This window comes from Crassostrea angulata, chromosome 1, assembly GCF_025612915.1.
Source record: "Crassostrea angulata isolate pt1a10 chromosome 1, ASM2561291v2, whole genome shotgun sequence".
In the NCBI taxonomy this organism is placed as follows: domain Eukaryota; kingdom Metazoa; phylum Mollusca; class Bivalvia; order Ostreida; family Ostreidae; genus Magallana; species Magallana angulata.
Genome location: NC_069111.1, coordinates 32,342,212 through 32,364,577, shown reverse-complemented (window position 1 = coordinate 32,364,577; position 22,366 = coordinate 32,342,212). Strand labels below are relative to the sequence as shown.

General features: G+C 33.0%; 3 protein-coding genes across 3 annotated transcripts; 2 read left to right on the top strand and 1 right to left on the bottom strand.

Annotated features, from left to right (window-relative positions):
• The first annotated feature begins 257 nt into the window (after positions 1-257).
• Positions 258-7,107, top strand: LOC128166988 (elastase-like). The gene is made up of 2 exons (XM_052832476.1): positions 258-566; positions 5,175-7,107. The coding sequence occupies exons 1-2, from the start codon at positions 533-535 to the stop codon at positions 7,004-7,006; spliced, it is 1,866 nt and encodes a 621-aa protein (XP_052688436.1). The 5' UTR covers positions 258-532; the 3' UTR covers positions 7,007-7,107.
• Positions 7,108-7,301: 194 nt separating this feature from the next.
• LOC128166999 (uncharacterized) lies at positions 7,302-20,712 on the bottom strand. The gene is made up of 4 exons (XM_052832488.1): positions 20,463-20,712; positions 8,668-8,909; positions 8,399-8,542; positions 7,302-7,641 (listed from the first exon to the last, which is right to left on the bottom strand). Exons 2-4 carry the CDS (start codon positions 8,903-8,905, stop codon positions 7,475-7,477), a joined length of 549 nt encoding a protein of 182 aa, XP_052688448.1. The 5' UTR covers positions 8,906-8,909; positions 20,463-20,712; the 3' UTR covers positions 7,302-7,474.
• Positions 16,423-18,018, top strand: LOC128192159 (uncharacterized). The gene has a single exon (XM_052864643.1). It carries the CDS (start codon positions 16,423-16,425, stop codon positions 18,016-18,018), a length of 1,596 nt encoding a protein of 531 aa, XP_052720603.1.
• Positions 20,713-22,366: the final 1,654 nt, after the last annotated feature.

Genomic DNA, 22,366 nt, shown 5'->3' with positions numbered 1-22,366 from the left:
TAAGACAAAACCTCAGCACGTAGTGAGTTGTCAATTTTCTCAACAGTTTAACATTATGTGAAAAGTACATTTGGTTTAGTTCAGAAATTTTGAAATGCTCAACTTTTTAGTTGATGAATTGTTATATAAATAACGAAATGGCCGAATAAATTTGAGCAAGGTTTTCAATTACGTTGTTAACGATTGTATGTCGACATGATAGGTACAAATTGGTGAACATTGACATATAAGTGATATTGCATACACAATTATAAATAATGGATTCTCATTTACAATAATTTAAACCAGAATTATGTCGTAATTCGTGTGCAATTGATCTTTGGGTCATCACAATGACATTTTATTAAAATTCCAGATGGCATTTGTAAACAAGTCTGTAACAATAAATATATGCCAAGAGCAAGCCCAATGTATTTCAATATTAAATTCAGATTATAGCAAAGTGCACATCTTCCAGAACCATTATACGGTCGCAATCTTTTAAAGATTTTTTCCCGCAACAACAAGTTTTATTTCATCAAGGATAATTATCATGAACATTGTATTTTGGTTTTGCCTTTGTTCAGGTATGTATGTAGTTTAAACAACAAATCTCCGGAAAATAAAAACTAAGGTGTGTGAAAAAAAGAAAAAGAAGCAATTTAACATTCTCATTATTAAAAGGATACCTCATTATTGTAAAGGTATCTTTACATTGATATTTGTAAGCTAAAGCGTATACGTTTAAGTCCAAATAAATAATAGGTTCCTATTTAAATGGTGCATGTAAGTCTGAACATGCATTTCCGTCGTAATTAGTTCAAAAATAATATGTTCTTATGAAAAAATAGAATATAGTCATGCAAAAAGTCATATTTAAGCGTTTGTTCAATTGCTGTACTATAAGCGGTATTATGCATTTTTCGCCCCCAAAATTAAATTTTTTGAAGAGCTTTAAAAATAAGGTGGCAGATAATTGAAATCATTTTGAACATAGGTGTGTAAAAGGTTATCACCACAGTGACGTCATAATGTAGAAATGACGTCATGAAAATTGTTTATTATAATATGGGCGTTTTCCGATGGTTTTTCGACTGGGCAACATCGAGCGCAGGCTTCCTCAAGTACCATTTTTAGTATGATGTGTATGATTATAGGAAGAAAAACATACGTTAAAATTGAACTTGAGCAGACAAAAGCAAAATATAAAGAAAAAATGGCAGTATTTGCACTTTAGGTGACGTCATAGATAAACAAATGAGTAATAATGTCTAAAAGGAAAATAAAAGTGATAGGCATCCTCTGTACTCTAATTTTATATGAAGATTTTATTTGTTTACGATACTATTTAAAAATTGTTTAAAATTGGGGGCAGATATTAAACCATACTAAATATAGTCCTTTAGTATTTTTTGCGCTAATAAGATTTTTTTTATAAGAATGATAAATGACTATAATGATGCATAGTCAATAAGACTCAATATAAGTGTACTTTCTAAGACTCCTTTAAAAGAAAACTGTCCAAACTTGAATATGACTCAGTTATACTTTCACGTGATTTTAAACGGAAGTAGTTCAGTATCCATTCTCGAGCGTAATTATTGGAAACGGACAATTGTAAATTTTGAAATAGTATTAGATTCACTCGCAGTGAAGTGACAATCGAAATAAATAAAAGTGAAAAAAAAAAGGTAAAACAAAACCTCCGTCATAGAATTGTTCTACTGAGTGTAATGTTTAAGTTTGGAAAAATACACAAGAGATATTGAAACGGAAATTGTTTAATTAAGTAAGAGGCTTTTTTTTCTATTTTACATCTCCTTCCAATGACGAATAGTTTCCTATATTTTGACAACTGTGTACCAAGAAGGAAGTGTATCCCTTAAAATCAGTTTCATAATAAAGCTTCCTTGTCTCTCCTTTAATCGGTGTTATGTGTTTAAAAGTCATGGACGTAACATAATAGAATTTTAAAGAGATATGGTCACGATTTGGGTAAAAAATCATGTTTCCAATTTTAATGTTTACAATGCTTCAGTAACGAGTTATGCATTTTTAATTATAATATGCAACCAAACTTTGAGTGACATTTGTTGAGTTATAAGCGAGTTACATAGCTTTCATTTCTTTGCTATGTAATGAACAAAGCTTTTGTTTACATTTTGAATGTTGAAGTAAAACTTTCCAATTTTAGTCCTCAAATGAATGCGTTCAAACATTAGGAACTGTTTATTTATGCTGAAAGTGAATAAAAAGATAGACAATTCAGTCTGAAAAGGATATTTTATTGGTACTAGACTTTGACCCGTGCGTGCACGGGTTAATATTGCATATGATATCGGACATTTACGAAATAGATACATCGACACACCGTATTCTTGACATCTACATAACCAAGCTTTATGCCTACAATATTGCTATTAATTTCACCACACTCTGCTTAGTTAGAATAATTTAACTGTGTGTCGGGACAGGCCTCCTATTATACCCGTAATGTAGCAAGAAATTGCAAAATCGCTCCGAAACGGTTTTGGAGAAAATTAATGAAGCTGCATTGAAAATAACAGTCAAATTATTCATAACAAACCATTTTGAGGCTGTAAATATCTTTCATTTTAATTGATATTAATGAAGAAATCAACATTTTTGCTCCAACGTGTTTTACTCGCTTCGAATTTACACACCATGTCGACATTCGGAACACTCGGGACTTTTCATATTAAATGCACTGAGTTACTAATAGAGTTATCTCCCGTATTTCCTTTGATGAACAGAATATAAATGATAAATTTTTAATGAAAATTTACACGTATTGGTTATATCGTTTCTGAGTTTATGCATGCAAATGTGATTTTGTTGAAACATAAACTAAAGAACCTTTATTTAGAACTGATTTTACAAGAATGTAATGCGCAAGATTGTAAAATCCAAAAAAAATAAATCCAGATCGATGATTTCCGGATTTTTTAGCGGAATTTTCGTTGATTATTAATTAGCGAAGCTTGAAAAATAGTTGGTAATCTTCAAGTACCAACGATGTTTATAATATATAAAACAAAAGTAACAAAAGTCAGCACTCTTCCGATTCTCGGTATTAAAGCCCAAAAATTCGAGTCTATTATTTTAATATAGTATTATAGATATTGAACATATGGAAACAAAAACAGAAAACGAGCACTGTTTTCATTACAACGATTTGTGAGCTCTGTATCTTGCATATAATTCTACGACTGACGCTCTAATTTTTTTACCACTAGAAATGCATCCCTCAAACATTTTAAATAATTTATAAACACAGAAAAATAGAATTTGGCCAAAATCGTGACCATGTTAGCATGCCCCTTTAAGCACTGGGTTCTATCATTGCCAAATACACTGTCATGCTTACCTAAACACTTTGCTCTAACTGGGTCCTTAGCTTGACCGAGTAAATGATTTGTTCGGAGCCGTTAATGACTTGTCATCTCTCATACGTGTACCATCAGAAAATTGCAAGTTAACTTTTTTCTGCTAAAATTCATTATTATATTTTTTGTAAGCAAACAAAAATTTCTTACAAACCTTTTACAGATCTAGAGGTGTCTTTTTTTATAATCACGTGTATATAAGCATTTCTTTGCGAAAGGTTTATGTTTAAAGAGTCTCTTATTAATGATGTCAAAGTTGTTTAGATACATGTAAAATCTATTTTGAAATGCAATAATTACAAATGATATAATTGGAAAAATTCAAACGTGTACATGTACATAAGTATGCTGATAAATTATTATCAAGAAGCCCTGGGGTCTTAAACGGCATCTAACTATGTGGCAAATAATTTAGTGAATTGTAGATTGACAACTTTTACGATTAGCAAGTTATCCTTAAGTCAGTGCTTACTATTGATTTATGTACCCCCACTCTGAATATACTTAATCGACCTTTACAATGTAACTAGAAGTTGACATCGAATTCATCCATAAATGAATACCACTACATGGCACGCCTAAACAAAAGTGTTTGAAAATTTCAACTACATGGCACCCCGTAGGGCTGTGCGGTGCACCGCGCTTCATTCCTGTCGATTCGGTGCACCAATTTGGAATTCCAAATTTCAGTTCGGTTCAAAATTTACATAACATGTAAAAACAAAAATGGCCGCTAGTAGACATTCGGAGGTGTGGGAACATTTCAGTTCGTAGCCAAATTAATCCTCAAATAATCATAAAACAGTTTGTTTACAGTTATATGTACATGTATCTTCCAAAAAGAAAGATTCGCTGCATAACGGCTGTAATTGGGTCAAAGGATTGGACTAATACCTCCAAAATACACACTCTCTGCTTAGACCTAGTCAACTGATTTTGAAAGTTCTTGGGCAGATATGCACTGCTTATTTCTCACTTTGTTATGTTTTTAAAAGCAGATAAAGGCAGGGAACCGATCGAATCAAAACGGTTTTGAAAAACTCATCCGAAAAACATTTCGAACACGCGCTCCACGCTTTTCAACAAATACGGTCATGGTCAAGGAGTTACTTACTCGATTACATTTTATGCATGAACAGATGAGCATTTTAACACTAGGTGCTATTGGCAACGAATTAAAAACTGTTTTCAATATATTTTTAAAACTTATAATTTGGAGTTTTAGAATATTAAGAGCTGGGCGTTAAGAATTATTATAGTCTTGGTACAGCAAGAAAAAAAAACTTATATGATTAAAACAGAATGCGACAGTCCTAATTGTTTACTGTTAGTGCTTTTGGCCATTTGGGCTCTTCGGACAGTATAACTAAATTTGTATAATTATATGGAAGGAGAAAAATACATGTTCCTCTATGAATTTCATCGTAGTAACAATGTTTATCATACTATTAGGTATTTTGTTAGTTACCTTCATTTAGCAAAAAACACTCTTTTTTCTTTACTCATAGAAATCTTCTAGTGATAAAACCTGTATTTTTGTGTAAAGGCTTTACAAACAACAAATAGTTGTATAAGCATGGAATATTTTGAAAAGAAAAACACTAACAAGCAACTCCACATTATTCCGATATTTTGTGCTAATATTAACAATGTCTTTACAATTCATCCGTCATTCCCAATAACTGTAATGTCAATTTAATCGAAGTGTAATAAAAATTATCAGTGATAACGTCAACCAAGTAGGGACTATGTTACGTGTTTATCTAATATCATGATATTTTGTTTCAGGGCATATTGTACAGATTCATGGATATCGAGAGATGAGTTTTCCGGGACAAAAAAACTCCATCTATTTAGACAAAAGGAGGGACATCAAGACATATGATAGCGAAGTAGGTGAAGTAAGCGATATTTTGGCGAATGAGAATAATGGCTTGATCCTCGTTGACAAGGCTGATTCTATAGAAAAAACAAAAATAGTTCGATATCGTGAAACATTCAAAGGGATTCCAGTATATGATGCTTTCATTACAACAGAACTAGATTCAAACACAGGTTCCTGGACTGGTCAGATTTCTGGTGAATGGTACGAAGATTTAGAGCGAGATATTACGTCAGTTGTTCCTCTACTGAGTAAACACCAGGCATTGGCATTAGCTCTGTTCAACGAAAAGATACAGGATGGTTCCAACGTTATAGATAGTTCAATTTCACTTGTTATTGTTCCATGGAATGGCACAGGGATTCTCTGCTATGATACAACGTTACTCATAATTACCCCCAAAGATATGCAAAGACCTGGAATATTTATCAATGCAAATTCCGGTTTGATTTTCCGAAGAGTACAAAGGTTACGCCAAAGTTCTCTCATTAATGCAATTGGAGGAAATTTAAAAACGGAAAAAATTATCTATGGAAAAAACTATCCACCTTTAAATGTAGAAAGTAATTTCAATGGAACAGTGTGCTCTCTAAAATCCAAACTAGTTCGTGTATACGATTTAAAATCGGCACTGATGCCCAATAGATCGAAACCATTTAGATTTCTTTGCAACCAAAGCATTCAAGACGAAGTGAACGGTGGCTATTCTCCTATGTCTGACGCATTTTATATGTCACAGAGGGTTTTCGAAATGTTTGATCAGTGGGCACATGTTTCAGTAATAAGAAATCCTCCGATTGATATATGGGTACATTATGGGAAGAGACAGTTTAACGCGATGTATAATGGTAAAGCTTTAGTTTTCGGTGATGGTGATGAGAAAAACTTTCCATTGGTAACATATGATATAGTTGCTCACGAGTTTGCCCACGTATTTACAGAATCCTATTCCAATTTAGAATATGAGAATCAGTCAGGGGCAATAAATGAGGCATTCTCCGACCTGGTTGGAGAGACATTTGAATTTTATATGACTGGCATAAACGATTTTCATATAGGAGCCAAAACTGACAAAATCAATGAGGAAGGAATCCGCGACATTTGTAACCAACAAACAGATGGGTTATCTATCGTTCATGTACAGGACTATTACGACGGAATGGAAGTTCATTTATCAAGTGGTATTTTCAATAAAGTATCTTGTATTTTAATGAAAAATCCGAATATCGGACTGAAAGTAACTTTTCAAATTTATACCCATGCCAATAGATTTTACTGGGGTCCAGTATCCAATTTCTCTGACGCAGTTTGTGGGATTCTTAAAGCTGCCTATGATCTTGGTCACGATACAAATGTCATTAGAGAAGCATTTTCAGTTGTTGGTTTGAATGGTTGCAATTTAGATATGTATATCAGAAAATTGTATGGGAAGACACATATTCAAAATTTAATGGCCACGAAGAACGAGAAAATAATGTTAGCATTTGATGGACAGTTTACAATTAAGAATAAATTTATTCGTGTTTTTACTGAAGGAGGAGCTGGGGATGTTGATCTGTATTTGAATTACAATCTCATATTGAAAAGAAACAAGGCAAAATATGTTTCAGTCAGCGACGGAAACTTAGAGGTCTTGCAGATTCCAGCCAAAAAATGCAGAAAGAAATTGTGCTACATCCATCTCTTACCTAAAGAGAAAGGCTTTAGTGGCGTTTCATTATGGATTGATGTTTTGTAAATAGCTGAAATAAACACTCATCGTATGAAAAATAAAAAAAAAAACCATGTTTTTATGCCTGTCTGGTTCTGAATAAAAATAACCTAATAATGGTGTATTTATCAAACTACAATGGATAATAATTTCAGTAAATATGACTCATTAGATGTCTTAAAACTGTATGATGACCCTCAATTTAACAGTAAACAGCATGTTATGTTTAAAACTCCAGAAGTTGTCGTAAGTTTGCAGAAACAGTTTTTAAAAAAGTGTACAATTTTATTTATTTTTTTAATAAAGTATTGTACATAAACATTCCTCTAACCTCATTTGCCATGGTACAAATATGTTAAACAGTATCATTTTTATTACATATACAGAGTATATAAAGGTGGTTTTTTTTTTTTCATTTAAATGAAGAATGTGTATCAAAAGCAGCAACTGCGAATAAAATCCGTGGCTTTGAAAGAAAATAAAGGTTTGAAACTTTCACTTTATTTTCCTTAATTCCAAGACAAAAAACAATCCTGCTGTAGCTGCGGCCAACATTCCAAAAATAGTAAATCCATATGCAAAGTGCAGGGTGTAAGCTTTGCCAAAGAACAGCTCATTTCTTCTGGCAGCAAACACGATTACGGCAAAGAAAACGCTTACAGCTAAAATGTAAAAATTATATTTATATGTAATATAATCATTACATTTCCTTTTCTTTCAAAAAATGGTTTTTGCATACCTTCATATACTAAAACTACGAAACAATATTTTATGCTGCTTGGTCCAAATTTTATGTACGCTTTTAAGCGATGGTTTTTCCACGTGTGCATATTGTAAAATTATAAAAGAACTTTTACATACAAGGGAAACAAACGTTATCTCGCGCCTTCGTAAGACTCGCCCCCTGATTTCGAGGCAGCTTTGATTGTATTTCAACTTTTCGTTCGCAATAAATGAAGGAGATAAGATTTCAAAAATGTGTTGGCCAATCAATTTACAAAACCTCTGTGTACATGTTTCCAATAACCTTTCAGAAATTTGCTTTGTTTACAATCAAAACATGATATAAATAAACAAATCAGTCGATAGTATTCTCCCTCTAAGCATTTGGTTTGGGTTTTATATTTTGTGTTCCCATATTGAATTTTTACATTTGAAGGGAGACTGATTTCGCTTGTGTTAATAGGTGGAAGTCCTTTACTTTCAAAGATAATTGGTTTGTATGGAATAAATGTTGATAAGTTGTTGCCAAAAAATCGGATTTTCAAATAACTACAAATATATTATATATAATCATGTCACACTCATTTGCGTAAGTTATACTTGTGCATATTATTACACCCTATAATATACATGATTTATCTTAACTAGTATATCAAATGTCAGTGTAAGGTTAAATAAACAACTGAAACGACAAACCTCCTAAAAAGACTGCGCCAGTAGCCACAAACAAGAACAATATCTTGTTTTTAAACAATAACAGTTTGGCACCAGCACAAATGACAGCAAGGATGAAAAAGATAACTGCAAGGACGGTAAGAGCTTGAACGGCCATAAACCAGCCTGAAAAGCAAAGGTTACACATATCTTTAACTTCCTATATACATGCATAGTAAACAATTACTGGAATTTTGAAATGCTTGCCTTTTGTATTGAGGGTTTTTTTCTTGTATAACTTTCTTTTTTACCTGGTAGACCTGGCCCGGCTACTTGTATATCAAGACACTCGCTTTCTCCGTCCATGCCACAGACCTGCCAAAGACCAGCAGTAACGCTGTAAGGACCATCGTTTGAACTCATCCAGAAAGGAAAAAGAAAACCTATCATTTGGAATGCGAGAGCGATAAATGAAATAGTTAAACCGATTAGCAAAAGATTCTTGTTTTGAAGAGTTTTGACTTTATCACGGAGCCAGGACAACATCATATATCTGTAAAAATGAAAAAAAAAAGATATTAGATAGTACGTATCAATTAAAAACGGAAGCATATAACCATTCATAAATGTACAGTAACAATTGTAAAATATGAGTGCAGAGGTGCATATTATGTATCTTGCCCTCATAAACATATAAAAAACTGGAGAATTTTACAGATGAGTTATAGTTAAAAAGTTAATAATTATTTTTTCTTGATGACATATTTTTAAATTTTAAATCGTGTACATTGTACTCCTAATGTGATCTAAATTTATTTATAAATGGCTTACTTTGGAAGCTATATATGGAATTTTTTAATGCCATAGCTTTATTATAAGAATTACTTAACCTGTTTCATACTTCGTCTATATTATACATGTAATTTTGCCTATAAAGTACAAACCCGTTTAATTTGGTTACATCCACGTTTAAATATCTCAAATGTATTTTTTCAAGAAAAATAAATAAGAAAAATAAAATACAGTTATTCTTGCTCCGGATTTTTTTCACTTCAAAATGGGATGAATATTTTTTCTATAATTTACACGTCAAAATTTTGTCTTTTGTTTTGGTTTAAATTAGAAATTAATTTTGTGATAAATTAAAAACATATTTTATGCCATTTTTTTTATTACCTTATGTAAATCGATCTCGATTTTAATATCTTAATAGCTACATGTAATAGTATGTTTATCAGATTATGTACATGATTTGATATTCAAAAACTTTTTATTTAGATCAGATATTGCGTTTTCTTTTCAAAAATGCAAAGATTATCATATTATTTATTCTAATGTGTTTTCTTAGAGAGTGAATTTTTTTATTCAATATTTAATCTCATCTAGAAATCTTGCACTTATATGTATAGACCAGCCTGGCATTACCCGAACAACAGCAATTGATGAGCATAATCACTATTTGTATCGGAAATCTTCCAATCCGATTTAAAAAACGAAAGGCTTTTTTATTTCACAACTTCCTTTACTATATTTTAATATTTTAGGGGGAAAATCATTTCATTTTAAAGTTTCGTACATGTGTACTTACGTTGAAATAATTTAATTCCAAATATATACCCATCTTTTCTCTTTCGTGTAGAGATTATCTTATCAGGAATGTAGATAAAAGAGCATAGATTAGGCGTCTTTATTTGTGTCTCTACCCTTTGAAATTAGTTTAAACAATATTTTATTTCAAAATGAAATATGAGCGGAGAGCAGGCCTGGCCTATTTTTGTCCTCTCTTTTGAAATTAACCTATATTCCCTAATTCGTACGATCTGATCTGTCAAATTAAAAATAAGAATAGCATTTCAAATGGGTCAGAAACATTAACGAACCAGTCATTAAATAAATAGCATGTTGGACGCTCGATGACATTGCAATCCATTTAAATTATATACATATTTTTTTATAGAATTACACTTTAGTATAAAAAAGATGTTCTTTTTTGTTGTGAAAGTCGTAAAAAACAGAAAGTTGACGTTTGATTGTTACAAAAATAATTCCACTTTATGACATGCCTTAACAAAGAATATATTAGAACTTCAGGCATCTGTGATTAATTGTTGCTAAAAAATGCGTAAGAAATTTGTTACGGACGTCCAGGCACAGAAGGGTAAAACAGAATACCCCTCTTACCTTCGGAGCGGGGGTATTAAAAAAAAAGACAAAGGACTATATATAATTGGGGGCCTAAAATGGCCCCAAAATTGAACATCATTTTACTGTAATTCATTGTTTTCTTTGTTCAGATACATATGTGATCTTTTTACATAATATTCATTTCAATTCAAGTGCCCACAATTTTGAAGTATGACAACCTTTTACCGCCATTTATACATATTTAGCATAAAACGGCCCGTTTTCAAGCAGATTTTCTTTCAGAAAACATAGAGCGCGCGCATGCTTGAACAAACAAACTATTTTAACTCGATGCTGTCATTAGACAGTAATACTCGTACCAAGTATTTGCCCCTAAATAACACTGTTTTGTACCAGTTTAAAAAAAAAGGACGGCCACATGCAAGTTCCGGTAATACATTTAAAAATTATAATTTGCATAACTGACGGATGAGATCCCTTCCCATATGATAATACACATGAGCAGCACTTTATGTGCAATTTGGGGTTGAACTGTTTGCATGTGAATTTTAAGTTAATCAATAATCTTAATATTTCACGTCATAGAAAGTATAATGGTCTATATGATTATTACAAACAAAATTAAATTATGCCCCCTCTCCGCGGCGGTTGGCGGCTTTAGATTTGCTTCTGTGTGCCTACATGTACATAATCGTGTGCACGGATTTATTAAAAAGGGTGGGAGTGAGGGGTCAAGTGCTCAAGTGCAAGATCCTAAGTGCTCTTCCTGAAATTATCAATTGTCATAAAAACCATTGAGATTCCCACCTTAATCCAAAAATATTATTCCTCTTTTTGTCAGGGTGCATCAGATTATTATGGTATGTAAGTCATGACACTAAGTGGTCATCCTGACCCCCTTAGAATCAGAAATTGTCAATTATCTTTAAATTTTTGTTGTTTAATGATCCTTTCGCTATTAAAAGTTCATTATTAAGTCTCCATAATGAAATTTAGAGACTTATTGTTTTTGTACGGTTCTTATTACATGCATCCTTCTTCTTTCACTCTCTGAACTTGTTTCTCAGAGAGATGGCTGAACAGAATTGTACAAAACTCTAGGATACAATAGGCCTGCATATCTAGTTGTGCACCAAGGTTTGATTTTTAACCGGGTTTTCTAACGGAAAAATCCGGTTATTAAAATGGTGAAAATGGCGGGCGGGCGGGTGCCAAAAGGGTACCCTCATTGTAAGGATAACTCCTCCTCAAGTTTTCAAGATAAGAAGTTGTTCTTTTGCAGATTAATTGTACATATATCAGAGGTGTGCATATTGCTAGGATTTTGATTTCCGATAATTTATCTAAAAAATACCAGCTTTTGAACTTAGTCATTTTTTGGCAAAATATTGCATATAGGGTACCCTCATTGTACGGATAACTCCTCCTACAGTTCTCAAGATAGGAAGTTGTTCTTTTACAAACCAGTTGTACATATATAAGAGGTGTGCATATTGCTAGGATTTTGATTTCCGATAATTTATCTAAAAAATACCAGCTTTTGAACTTAGTCATTTTTTGGCAAAATTTTGCATATAGGGTACCCTCATTGTACGGATAACTCCTCCTACAGTTCTCAAGATAGGAAGTTGTTCTTTTGCAGATCAATTGTACATATATCAGAGATGTGCATATTGCTAGGATTTAGATTTCTGATTATTTATCAAAAAAATACCAGCTTTTGAACTTAGTCATTTTGTGGCAAAATTTTGCATATAGGGTTCCCTCATTGTACGGATAACTCCTCCTACAGTTCTCAAGATAGGAAGTTGGTCTTTTGCAGATCAATTGTACATATATTAGAGGTGTGCACATTGCTAGGATTTTGATTTCAAATTATTTATGAAAAAAATACTAGCTTTTGAACTTAGTCATTTTTTGGCAAAATGTTGCATATAGGGTACTCCATTTCACTGGATACGGGTTGACATGGATTATGGATACATTTCACATGAAAGAAGACCCGGTTTGCTGTTACATTGACAGCTTTTCACTTGTTCTCATTTGGGGTTAGACAACCGCTTTTCTGGGGGGGGGGGGTTTAAAAGGATGTGGGGTCTAACATTGAACCTAATGGGAAGAATCGCAGACTATATTGTAAATGATAACTTGAACACGGAAAAAGATAATAATATAGGGTTTTCAGAATCATATATTGACTGTTACTGGCAATTTATATGGTTAATTAGATCTGACCCCTGGGGTCATCCCCACCCCCCAGGAATTGGAAATTGCCAAACATCTCAGAAACTGTCATAATCATGACTCCTAAACCATATATATTCTTGTTCCTTATATCAAGGGGCATCAAATGTTATGTAGGTTATGGGCCCTTTGGGTGGTCCTGACCTCCCAGCAAGTCCCTTAATATCTTCAAAACAGTTGAGATCCCCAATCTTAAACCATATATCGTCACGATAGAAGCAAATGGTCGTATGTGGTAGATACTACCCAAAATAGGTTTTTAGCAATATCCCTATTTGATTGGTCATATCTATCACATGTCAAAAGGTCGTAACTGTAGCTGCATTTGTTAATGAGGAATACCAAGTACAATTTTGTCGTATGTGAAAATAGTTTAATATTTGTAATAAGAATAAGGTCGTAACTCCATTTTCTACAGAAGCAAAAGGTCATAAGTGGCACATACGACAATTTCAGTTACAGAAACTACCTAAGGTATCTGCAGCAGTAGGTCTTATATACCACTTATGACCTTTAAAAACTTTTAAGGGATTTAAAAAACTATTTCTGAATTATATGTTAGTATATATTTGGTAATATTGTGATGTTCTTATTAATATCTGTCTGAAATAAGCATCCAATAAACCAGTTATTTACCTACACCATGCTTAATAGTCAGTCCATGTCAAAATCCAGAGATTGACGGATGTGTATGACTGCAGCAACATTGGTAAGCAGATATTTTCTATTTTATTACATTATATCTTGCACACTTCATGAATATAAAATCACAAATAAAATTATAATGTATTTGTATAAGAATTTTGACAATTATTAAGTTCTGAACCATAGGGATTTGATTTAAATGTGCCTGTAAACACTATAAAATATAAAAAGGTCGTAAGTGCAATCATAATTACTATAATAGACAATTAACAGAAAAGCTTTTTTAAAAGACTTAATTTAAATGATAATATATTTCCCCTTCATAATTATTGCAATTGTGAAATAATTGCAAATCAAAGCATTTTGAAATCAATGAAACCAAAGCATAATTTTGTTATGATTTTTTTTTTCAGAAGGGTCATATCTACCACATACGACATCATTCAGATGACAGATTGTATCTACTGTCAAAGACTTTCTGTAGTTTTGAGAGAATTGGAGGCTCAGCAGGAGATAGTATTGAGCAATTATACCTTTGCTTGTACAACTCTAAGAGAACAGGTATTTCAACCCTATATATCAACTGAAATAAAGTTGATGTGGGCCAGTCATGTACTGAACGACAAAATGAGACGATGCACTCTGTGATAGGATAAAATATTGGAACAAAGCAGTTAAAGAACACGTAGAGTCTGGTCACCTTGCACAAAATTTTTGAAATGGCAGGTCCCGAAAGAGATTTCGACAGTGATGAGGATCTCATACTTTGTCAAGCTTTCCAAGGGGAAAGTGATGTTTCAGATAGCGATGATATACCCTTGGCAAAATACAGAAAATTTTTAAATAAACATGTTCAAAAGAAGAAAAAAAAAACCTATACGGGTAATAAAAAATCTTTAGAAATAACAAAAGTGATAACAGAGTCATTGAATAATACAAAAGAAAAGATTGTGGCAAAAGATGATGCACACAAAAGCACACAAAAGTACAAACGTGAGAAAGACAATAATGTACCAACAAAGGTCACAAAAGACAATTTAGAATCAACAAGCAACACCTCAGAAAATTTATTGTCGACAGAGAAAACATTATTTAACACAGTATCAACAGATGAAGCACAAATCAGCACTGTGTCTTCAAAAGACTCCCAAAACAATATTTCACAAACAAAAGATAAACAAGACAAACGTGTGTCAAAACAATGCACACAAGTTAGTCTTCAGACCAGAAAAGAAAACATAGTGTCGAGAAAAGACAACCAAGATAACACAGAGTCAACAAAGGGTACACAAAACAATATGATATTAGAGATAACTCAAGACAACAAAGTTGTTTTAGAGGGGATACAAGAGAACACAGCTAATATAGAGGACATACAAGGAAACACGACAATAACAGAGTGTATGCAGGAGAACGCAAACTTAACAGAGAGCACACAAGAAAACACAGTTGTAACAGATGGTACAAAGGAGAACGCAGTTGACGCAGAATGCATACAAGGTGATGCAAACGTAACACAGAACACACAAGAAAACACAGTTGTAACATATGTTACAAAAGAGAACGCAATTGAAGCAGAATGCACATAAGGTTATGCAAACGTAACACAGAACACACAAGAAAACACAGTTGTAACAGATGTTACAAAAGAGAACGCAGTTGAAGCAGAATGCACACAAGGTGATGCAAACGTAACACAGAACACACAAGAAAACACAGTTGTAACAGATGTTACAAAAGAGGACGCAGTTGAAGCAGAATGCACACAAGGTGATGCAAACGTAACACAGAACACACAAGAAAACACAGTTGTAACAGATGTTACAAAAGAGAACGCAGTTGAAGCAGAATGCACACAAGGTGATGCAAACGAAACACAGACCAAACAAGAAAACACAGTTGTAACAGGTGGTACAAGGAAGAACAAATTTGAAACAGAGGGTACGCAAGAAAATGTTGTAGAAAGCATGGATACACAATATAGTGCAGTCGTAATAGGAGGCACACAAGAGAACACAGTTATAACAGAGGACACACGAGAAAATGCAGCCGTAAGAAAGGGCACAAAGGAAAACCCTATTGTAAGTGACTGTATCCAAGAGAACATAACGGACATACAAAACAAAGAAGTAGCAACAGAGGGCTCACAAGAAGAGACAGTTGTGTTAGAGCGTACAGAAGAGAATACAGTTGTAACAGAAGGTGTCAAAAACAATACAATTCCAAACAAAGGCACTAAAAAACAAAGATTGCAAACTTCACCAAAAAAGCAAGATAGTAGAAGGTGCACATGATAACACAATTTCAATTAAGGAGATACACAATACTAGTGATACTGTTTCCACAGAAAGCTCACAAGACGATACAATATCCACAGAGAGCCTGAATACTTCTTTATCAGCAGAGCAACTAGACCAAATACTAAACGCCCTTGGTGGCATTCCCTGCAATGAAGTTATAGTTGAGCTCACATCTATTAATGCAGGAAACGATGAAATTAATTTGTCAGAATCTGAAAACTCTGTGCCAGTTGATGGTACGCAAGGTGCAGAAAGTCAGAGGACTGGAAGGTACCCAACCAGGGTCACTCTGAAATCTAAAACTCAGCATGATAGTAGTTCTGATCAATTTGATGATTCCTCAGATGAGTATGTACCTCCAAAGAGACACAAGAGAAAAAGATTAACTTATGATTCTTCCTCTGACAGTTCAAGCTCCTCAAGGGAAAGGAAAACTAAATGTAGAAAGAAGAAGAAAAAGAAGAGCGATGCATGTAAAGAGGCAGACGGACAGAAACATGAAGAAAATAACAACAACAGTCTTAATGAATCTTCAAGTGTTTCTTGTCAAGTTAAATCTAGAAGAAAGCAAAGGAATCCTTCTGAATGGCAAAGAAACAAAACGAAACTACTTCGAAACAAAGGAAAAAAAATACACAAACAAGAAAGGCAAAGTAATTCCTGAAAAAAACACCAAAAGAAATAACTTGTAAATGCAAGTACAAATGTTTGAACAAAATTGCACACAACAAAATGTCAGAAATATTTCAAAGTTACTGGAACCTGAGCTATGATCGACAAAGAGATTTTATAAGATGCAATGCAATTATGACTGAAAAGCGTAGAAAGACAAAAAAACCAGAAGAGGAGTCAAGAAGAAAACACACCATTCACTACTATCTGCCTATAGATGAATGTAAGGTAGAGGTGTGCAAAAAGACATTTTTAGGAATATTAGACATTGGAGAAAAAACAGTCACATATACATTAAACAAGAAAAAGAACCCCTTCACTTCCACTGATAATAGGGGGAAACATGTTCCAAAAAATAAAATTTCAGAGAAAGACAAAGATCCTATCAGGGAACACATTCGTTCTTTTCCGAAAACAGAATCACATTACTGTAGAAAATCAACCCAGAGAGAATATTTGGACAGCTCTCTCTCCATTAGGAAAATGTACTATCTGTACATAGAAAAATGCAAAGAGGACCACAATGATGCACAAAAGTTCTGGCTTTATGATAAAATTTTTGCCACTGAGTTCAACTTGGGGTTTCATAAACCCAAAAAGGATGTATGCTCATTTTGTGATGCATATGGAAAAATGTCTGAGAAAGAAAAACAGGAAAATAGGAATGAATTTGAAAAGCATCAGCAACGAAAGCAGGAAGCCAGAATGCAAAAGCAGGAAGATAAGCAAAGATCGATGGAAAATGAAATGATCAAAACTATAAACTTTGATTTGCAGAAGGTACTCGTTACCCCCAAGGCTCAAATTAATGAACTGTACTACAGCAGAAAACTTGCAACTTACAACTTTACTATATTTGATGTTGTATCCAAAGAAACTGTCTGTAATATGTGGTGGGAAACCATAGCAAAGCGGGGAAGTTGTGAAATAGCTTCCTGTCTCCTAGATTACAACAAAAGTGTTGGGTCTATTGATGAACTAGTGTACTATTCAGACAGTTGCACTGGCCAGCAAAGAAATCCGCCATTTAGTGGAATGTGTCTCTACTCTGTGGTTAATTTCCCAATTCAAAAAATAACACACAATTATTTTGAAAGAGGACACTCACAGATGGAAGGAGATTCTGTACATGCCACTATTGAAAGATCAACAAAACATTCAGATATGTTTTCCCCAAGTGATTGGATGGTTGGTGTCCGCAATGCTAAAGTAAACCCACCTAGGTATGTAGTGAAGGAGATTGGAAATAGGGATGTTATGAATTTCAAAGAGCTTACAGATGATTGTATAGGCAACAGGAACCGTGCAGAAGATGGATCAATAATGAAATGGAATAATATTCATTCATTCCAGTATCGAAAGGAAGAGCCAAACAAGATATTCTTCAAATACGAAATCAGTCAGCGAGAGTATAATTCCATTGATATTCGAAGTGGACGAAGAGGGGCGAAACTTAAGAACATGAAAAATTATCATCTGAAACCTCTTTACTCTTCCTTAGTCCCAATCTCAGATGCCAAATTCAAAGACTTAATGGGTTTGTGCAAGAAAAATGTAATTCCCCGTGTTCATCATGATTTCTACTCCCAGCTCCCTCATAAGGGAAGTGTCTGCAATTCGTTGGAGGAACCTGATGAAAATGACGACTCAGATTGACATTTCTTCCATAAAGCTTATGACACCCAGAGACTCTTTTTGGTTTTTTATTTTTGTTTGTTTTTTATGTTAAGTTTTGCCAAGTAGCATTTCATTATACCGTTTCAATTTAAGTGTACAGGAACCCATTTTTTATGCAAATTGACACACTGTAATGAAAAAAGAATTTTACAACAATTTTGCTTGTTATACAGTGCTTAATTTTCCAGATGTTGATGCTTCAAATCGTAATAAACGGTCTTAACAAAGAATTTAATGATGAACAAAAAATGCATAATTATAAATGATGTTTTCCTATATCAGCAAACGTCAGAACTCTGAAATTTTATGAATTTACAATTTCTTTGTCTAAAATTTGTTTTACCTTCTTTTTATTGCCATTGTTTTTGTGCCGAAATATTAAACTTAATGTTCCTTTCTTTTAAAAATACATTCTTGTACCAATAAAAGGGTTGTTTTGGTAAGTAAATCTTAATAGTTATACTTTGTTTTGTTTTTAAATAACTATAATTAAAAAAAAAACCACATATCCAAACTTTACCTGTCCTTTGAGTGACATGATCAATCTTATAATGCCAAAAAAATCAATGTCACTTAAAGCATAAATCACTTAAGTTTAATGATATCAAAATGCAAAAAGGTAGTATATGGAAGTTACTGCCTTTATTTACGTAAAAAGTAACACTACACCTAAAAGGCAAAAGGTTGTATGTGTAAAAATTGAATAAAAAACAAATATAAAACAATGTTTTTATTTTTTTTGTTACGATCTAAATACATTAAGTTATTATGTACAACATTGGAGAGTTTAAAAGAGAAGTTTTAGTCTTTCAAGTAAAGAAACAGTTTTTTGCGTTTTTCTCTGTTATTTGAAATCAATGGACGCCTATACATACGACCTTTTGCCTCTATGGCGACGATATATTCTTGTTCCTTGTGTCAAGGGGCATCAAACGGTATGTAGGTCATGGGCCCAGGGTCGGTCGTGACCTCCCCTCGAACAGGAAGTGCACGAATATCTCGAAAATGGTTGAGATCCCCACCCTTAACCATTATTATTTATTTTTGATCCTTAAAAAGCATAAAAAATTATGAGGTAATGGGCCTCAGGCTTAAATTTAATTTTTCAAAACTGTAATGCACATCTATAGAACAGTCCCTATCATATCCCAAGATATGATGTGTTTATATATTAAATCATATGAGGAGTTCTGGGATCAATGTTTATTTTGGAGTGATAAACGTCAATGTTCAGCTACTATTTGCTCCCTTGGTGAAATTTAATTTTTAAAACCAGATTGCACATCTTTAGGACAGCCCCAAGTATATCCCAAGAGATGATCTAGCTACTCCAAAAGTTGTAAGAGTAGTTCTAAGAACCATACTTTTTTTTTTTCAAAAAAACGTCATTTTTGGTTGCCCACTGATCCCCTTAATAAAAAAAATCTGAAAACCTTATCACACTTCAATATGACACCCCCAATCATATTCTAGAAGATCATTTGGCTACTGCCAAAAAAATACGTTTTTGAAACCATTTTTTTTTAAGCTAAAAAAAAGTCATTTTTCAGCCATTAAATGACCCCCAGCACAAAATTAAAAATTCCGAAACCTTATTGGTCATCTTTAGGATACCCTAAAACATATTCCAAGAGATGATTTGTCTACTGTTGAAAATGTAGGAGGAGTTTGAGAAAGATTTTTGGTAAAAAACATAATTTTGTACCAATTATTTGACCCCCAGGACTTCAAGAGAATTTTTGAAACCTTTTAACAAAACAACACGATACCCTAAATCAAACTCCAAGAGTTCAGTTTGCTGGTTTATAAGATGTAAGAGCAGTTTGAGAAAGTAAACCGTGACAGACGGACGGACAAACGGACGGACGGAACAGAGTAACAATATACCCGCACTTTCTTTAGAAAGTGCGGGTATAATTAGAGATTTATCTACCCAAGACTATTAAGTGTCAAAAAACATTTTCTTGTTCAAGCATGCGCTCTTTATTTCCCATCCGTAAAAAGATAAGAAAAATGAATATTTTTGACTAATTTCGATTGAATTATAGAAATAGCGTCACTTTTGACGTCATATACTCCCAGTGAGTGCAAATAAATCAAATAAATAGGTGAAAAAAAATATTTTATCTCAACTCTTCTAAAAATAACATGACATTTCATTGTACCCGAAACACTTTGGAAAATGGCAGATTATGGGGGCCAAATTTAACTAATATAATAAATTGTTCTTTAGAAAACTTAATTTTCCCCCAAAACAGGAATTTTAGATTAAATTTGACTACATAATATTGAACTGCATGTACATTGTACCAATCTAGTATTTGAATAGTACGATTAATAATGTAGTGCCCTTCACTATCAAATTAACTTACCAAAACATTCAACATCATATTATTAAGTAATACGTGAAGATTATAACTTACTATTAACTGTTAAATATTGTCTCCTATTGAATCACAGTCAAGATTGGGTTTTGAGAATCAATTAAGCACAATTTTCGACTCGCGTGTTTTGGTCTTTATTCAATCTGACGAACGAAGTGTTTAAGAGTTAAAAATTCGAACAATAAATTTGCATTTGCATATCATTGTCTCGAGAAATATTCTTCACTGTCTAGAGGCATATACGTGTATATATTTTCCATAGATATTTGACCGCAGTATTTATCCCAACAATCAAATCACCGCGGATCTTATCAACAAATATTTAATATCGAGGTTTACGTTTGAAGTTGGACACGCAGTCCTTAATTCTATTTAATCCCCCTTAAGTTTGACTGCTTTTAACACCATTGAATAGAAGAAGTAACAAGGTTCATACCCTTATTGTCCGTTCACTAGAGTAATCCCTGCTGTCCATGTAATATCGATATCGTGTAAGATCAAGATAAAACATACTGGCTTTATCCATTTAGAATGTAGATGGTTTTCCGGTATTGGAAGCTTGACTTAACCCTTGCTCTGCTGTATTGTTGTTTTTTTTTGTGTTGAACATGTCTCTGCTGAATTTTTTTTTTTTTTAAAGAAATGGCATAATATAGACATTTTTTCTTTAAACATAAATAAAATGACCAATTTTTAAGAAAAATGATCAAATTTCCCAGTTGACAGATATAATGTAGTTTGAAAATCTAAGGTAGTTTGGCAAAATTTTAAAAGATATTGTGTTACCATGGCAACCATTGTTTAATGGTCATTATTTAGAACAACCAGAATTATTTGAAAGCTTTAAGAAACATGGTATATACGGGTTTTGGAAATACTCCAGGCTATAAAAATTAGTATATTGGAGTATTTGGAGATATTAATTATTTTTCTAGGATCATGAAATGGTCAAACTCATGTGTAAAATACATTGAATTGCACAGTGATATTCATATTCATAAATAAGATTAAAAAAATATCGTCAAAAACTTTAAAACTGAAAAAATAAAACAATCTATCAAAGGCTTAGAACTGTCCTAGAGAAATTCTTAAACTTTATCAGACTCATGTCTCAGGACATAAGATATGTACAAAAAAATAATGTAACCTTAAGTTTGGCCTATTGACCTTGGGTCAAAGACGTTACAAACCCTCGGGCCATATGCAACATAAGTGAGAATATTAGCCACCAATCTTTATTTTTTAAATTTTTTTGGACCTATGTAAAGAGAAACCTTAGTCTCCTTTATTGAGCGTCCAATGTATTTGCTTTTCAATTGTAATATTTACATTTGCAAATGTGCTTCCTTATATAAAACTAAAGAAAAGCGAAAACGTTTCAGTATGAACGTTTTCGTGAAGTCACAATGATAACGCTTATCGCTTGCAATATTGTAAACATAAAAACACCGTAGTATTAATGATTCTGAACGGTTTGCCATTCTCTAACGTATATATAAGTGATAAACAGTAATGTTAAAAAGTTCACAGGGATATGAACTTGGTTGATACGTGATCAAATCTTCTGAGACACTCTTCGGGCTTCACAGGATTTGATCACGTGACCAACTAAGTTCATATCCCAGTGAACTTTTTTAATTCATGTTTATTTCTTAAATGTACCAGATCCATAACTACAGCGAAATAGTCCTGTATAGTAATACTATTCTTACCCATTGTTGGTTAAAAGCTTCAATTTGAAAACTTTACCCAAGTTGAAAATCTAATAAATACCACCATCCTGAATCGTGCTTGCAAAAAACAAGGTGCTCATTACTTCACTTTGTACACTATTAATTATTGTTGCATTTGCATTTCTCTCTTCTTCTGAAGTACATGTATATTTATCAGAATTTATTGGGATAGTAATTAGGGAAATGTGTGACAGTTTTAGGAATTAAGTT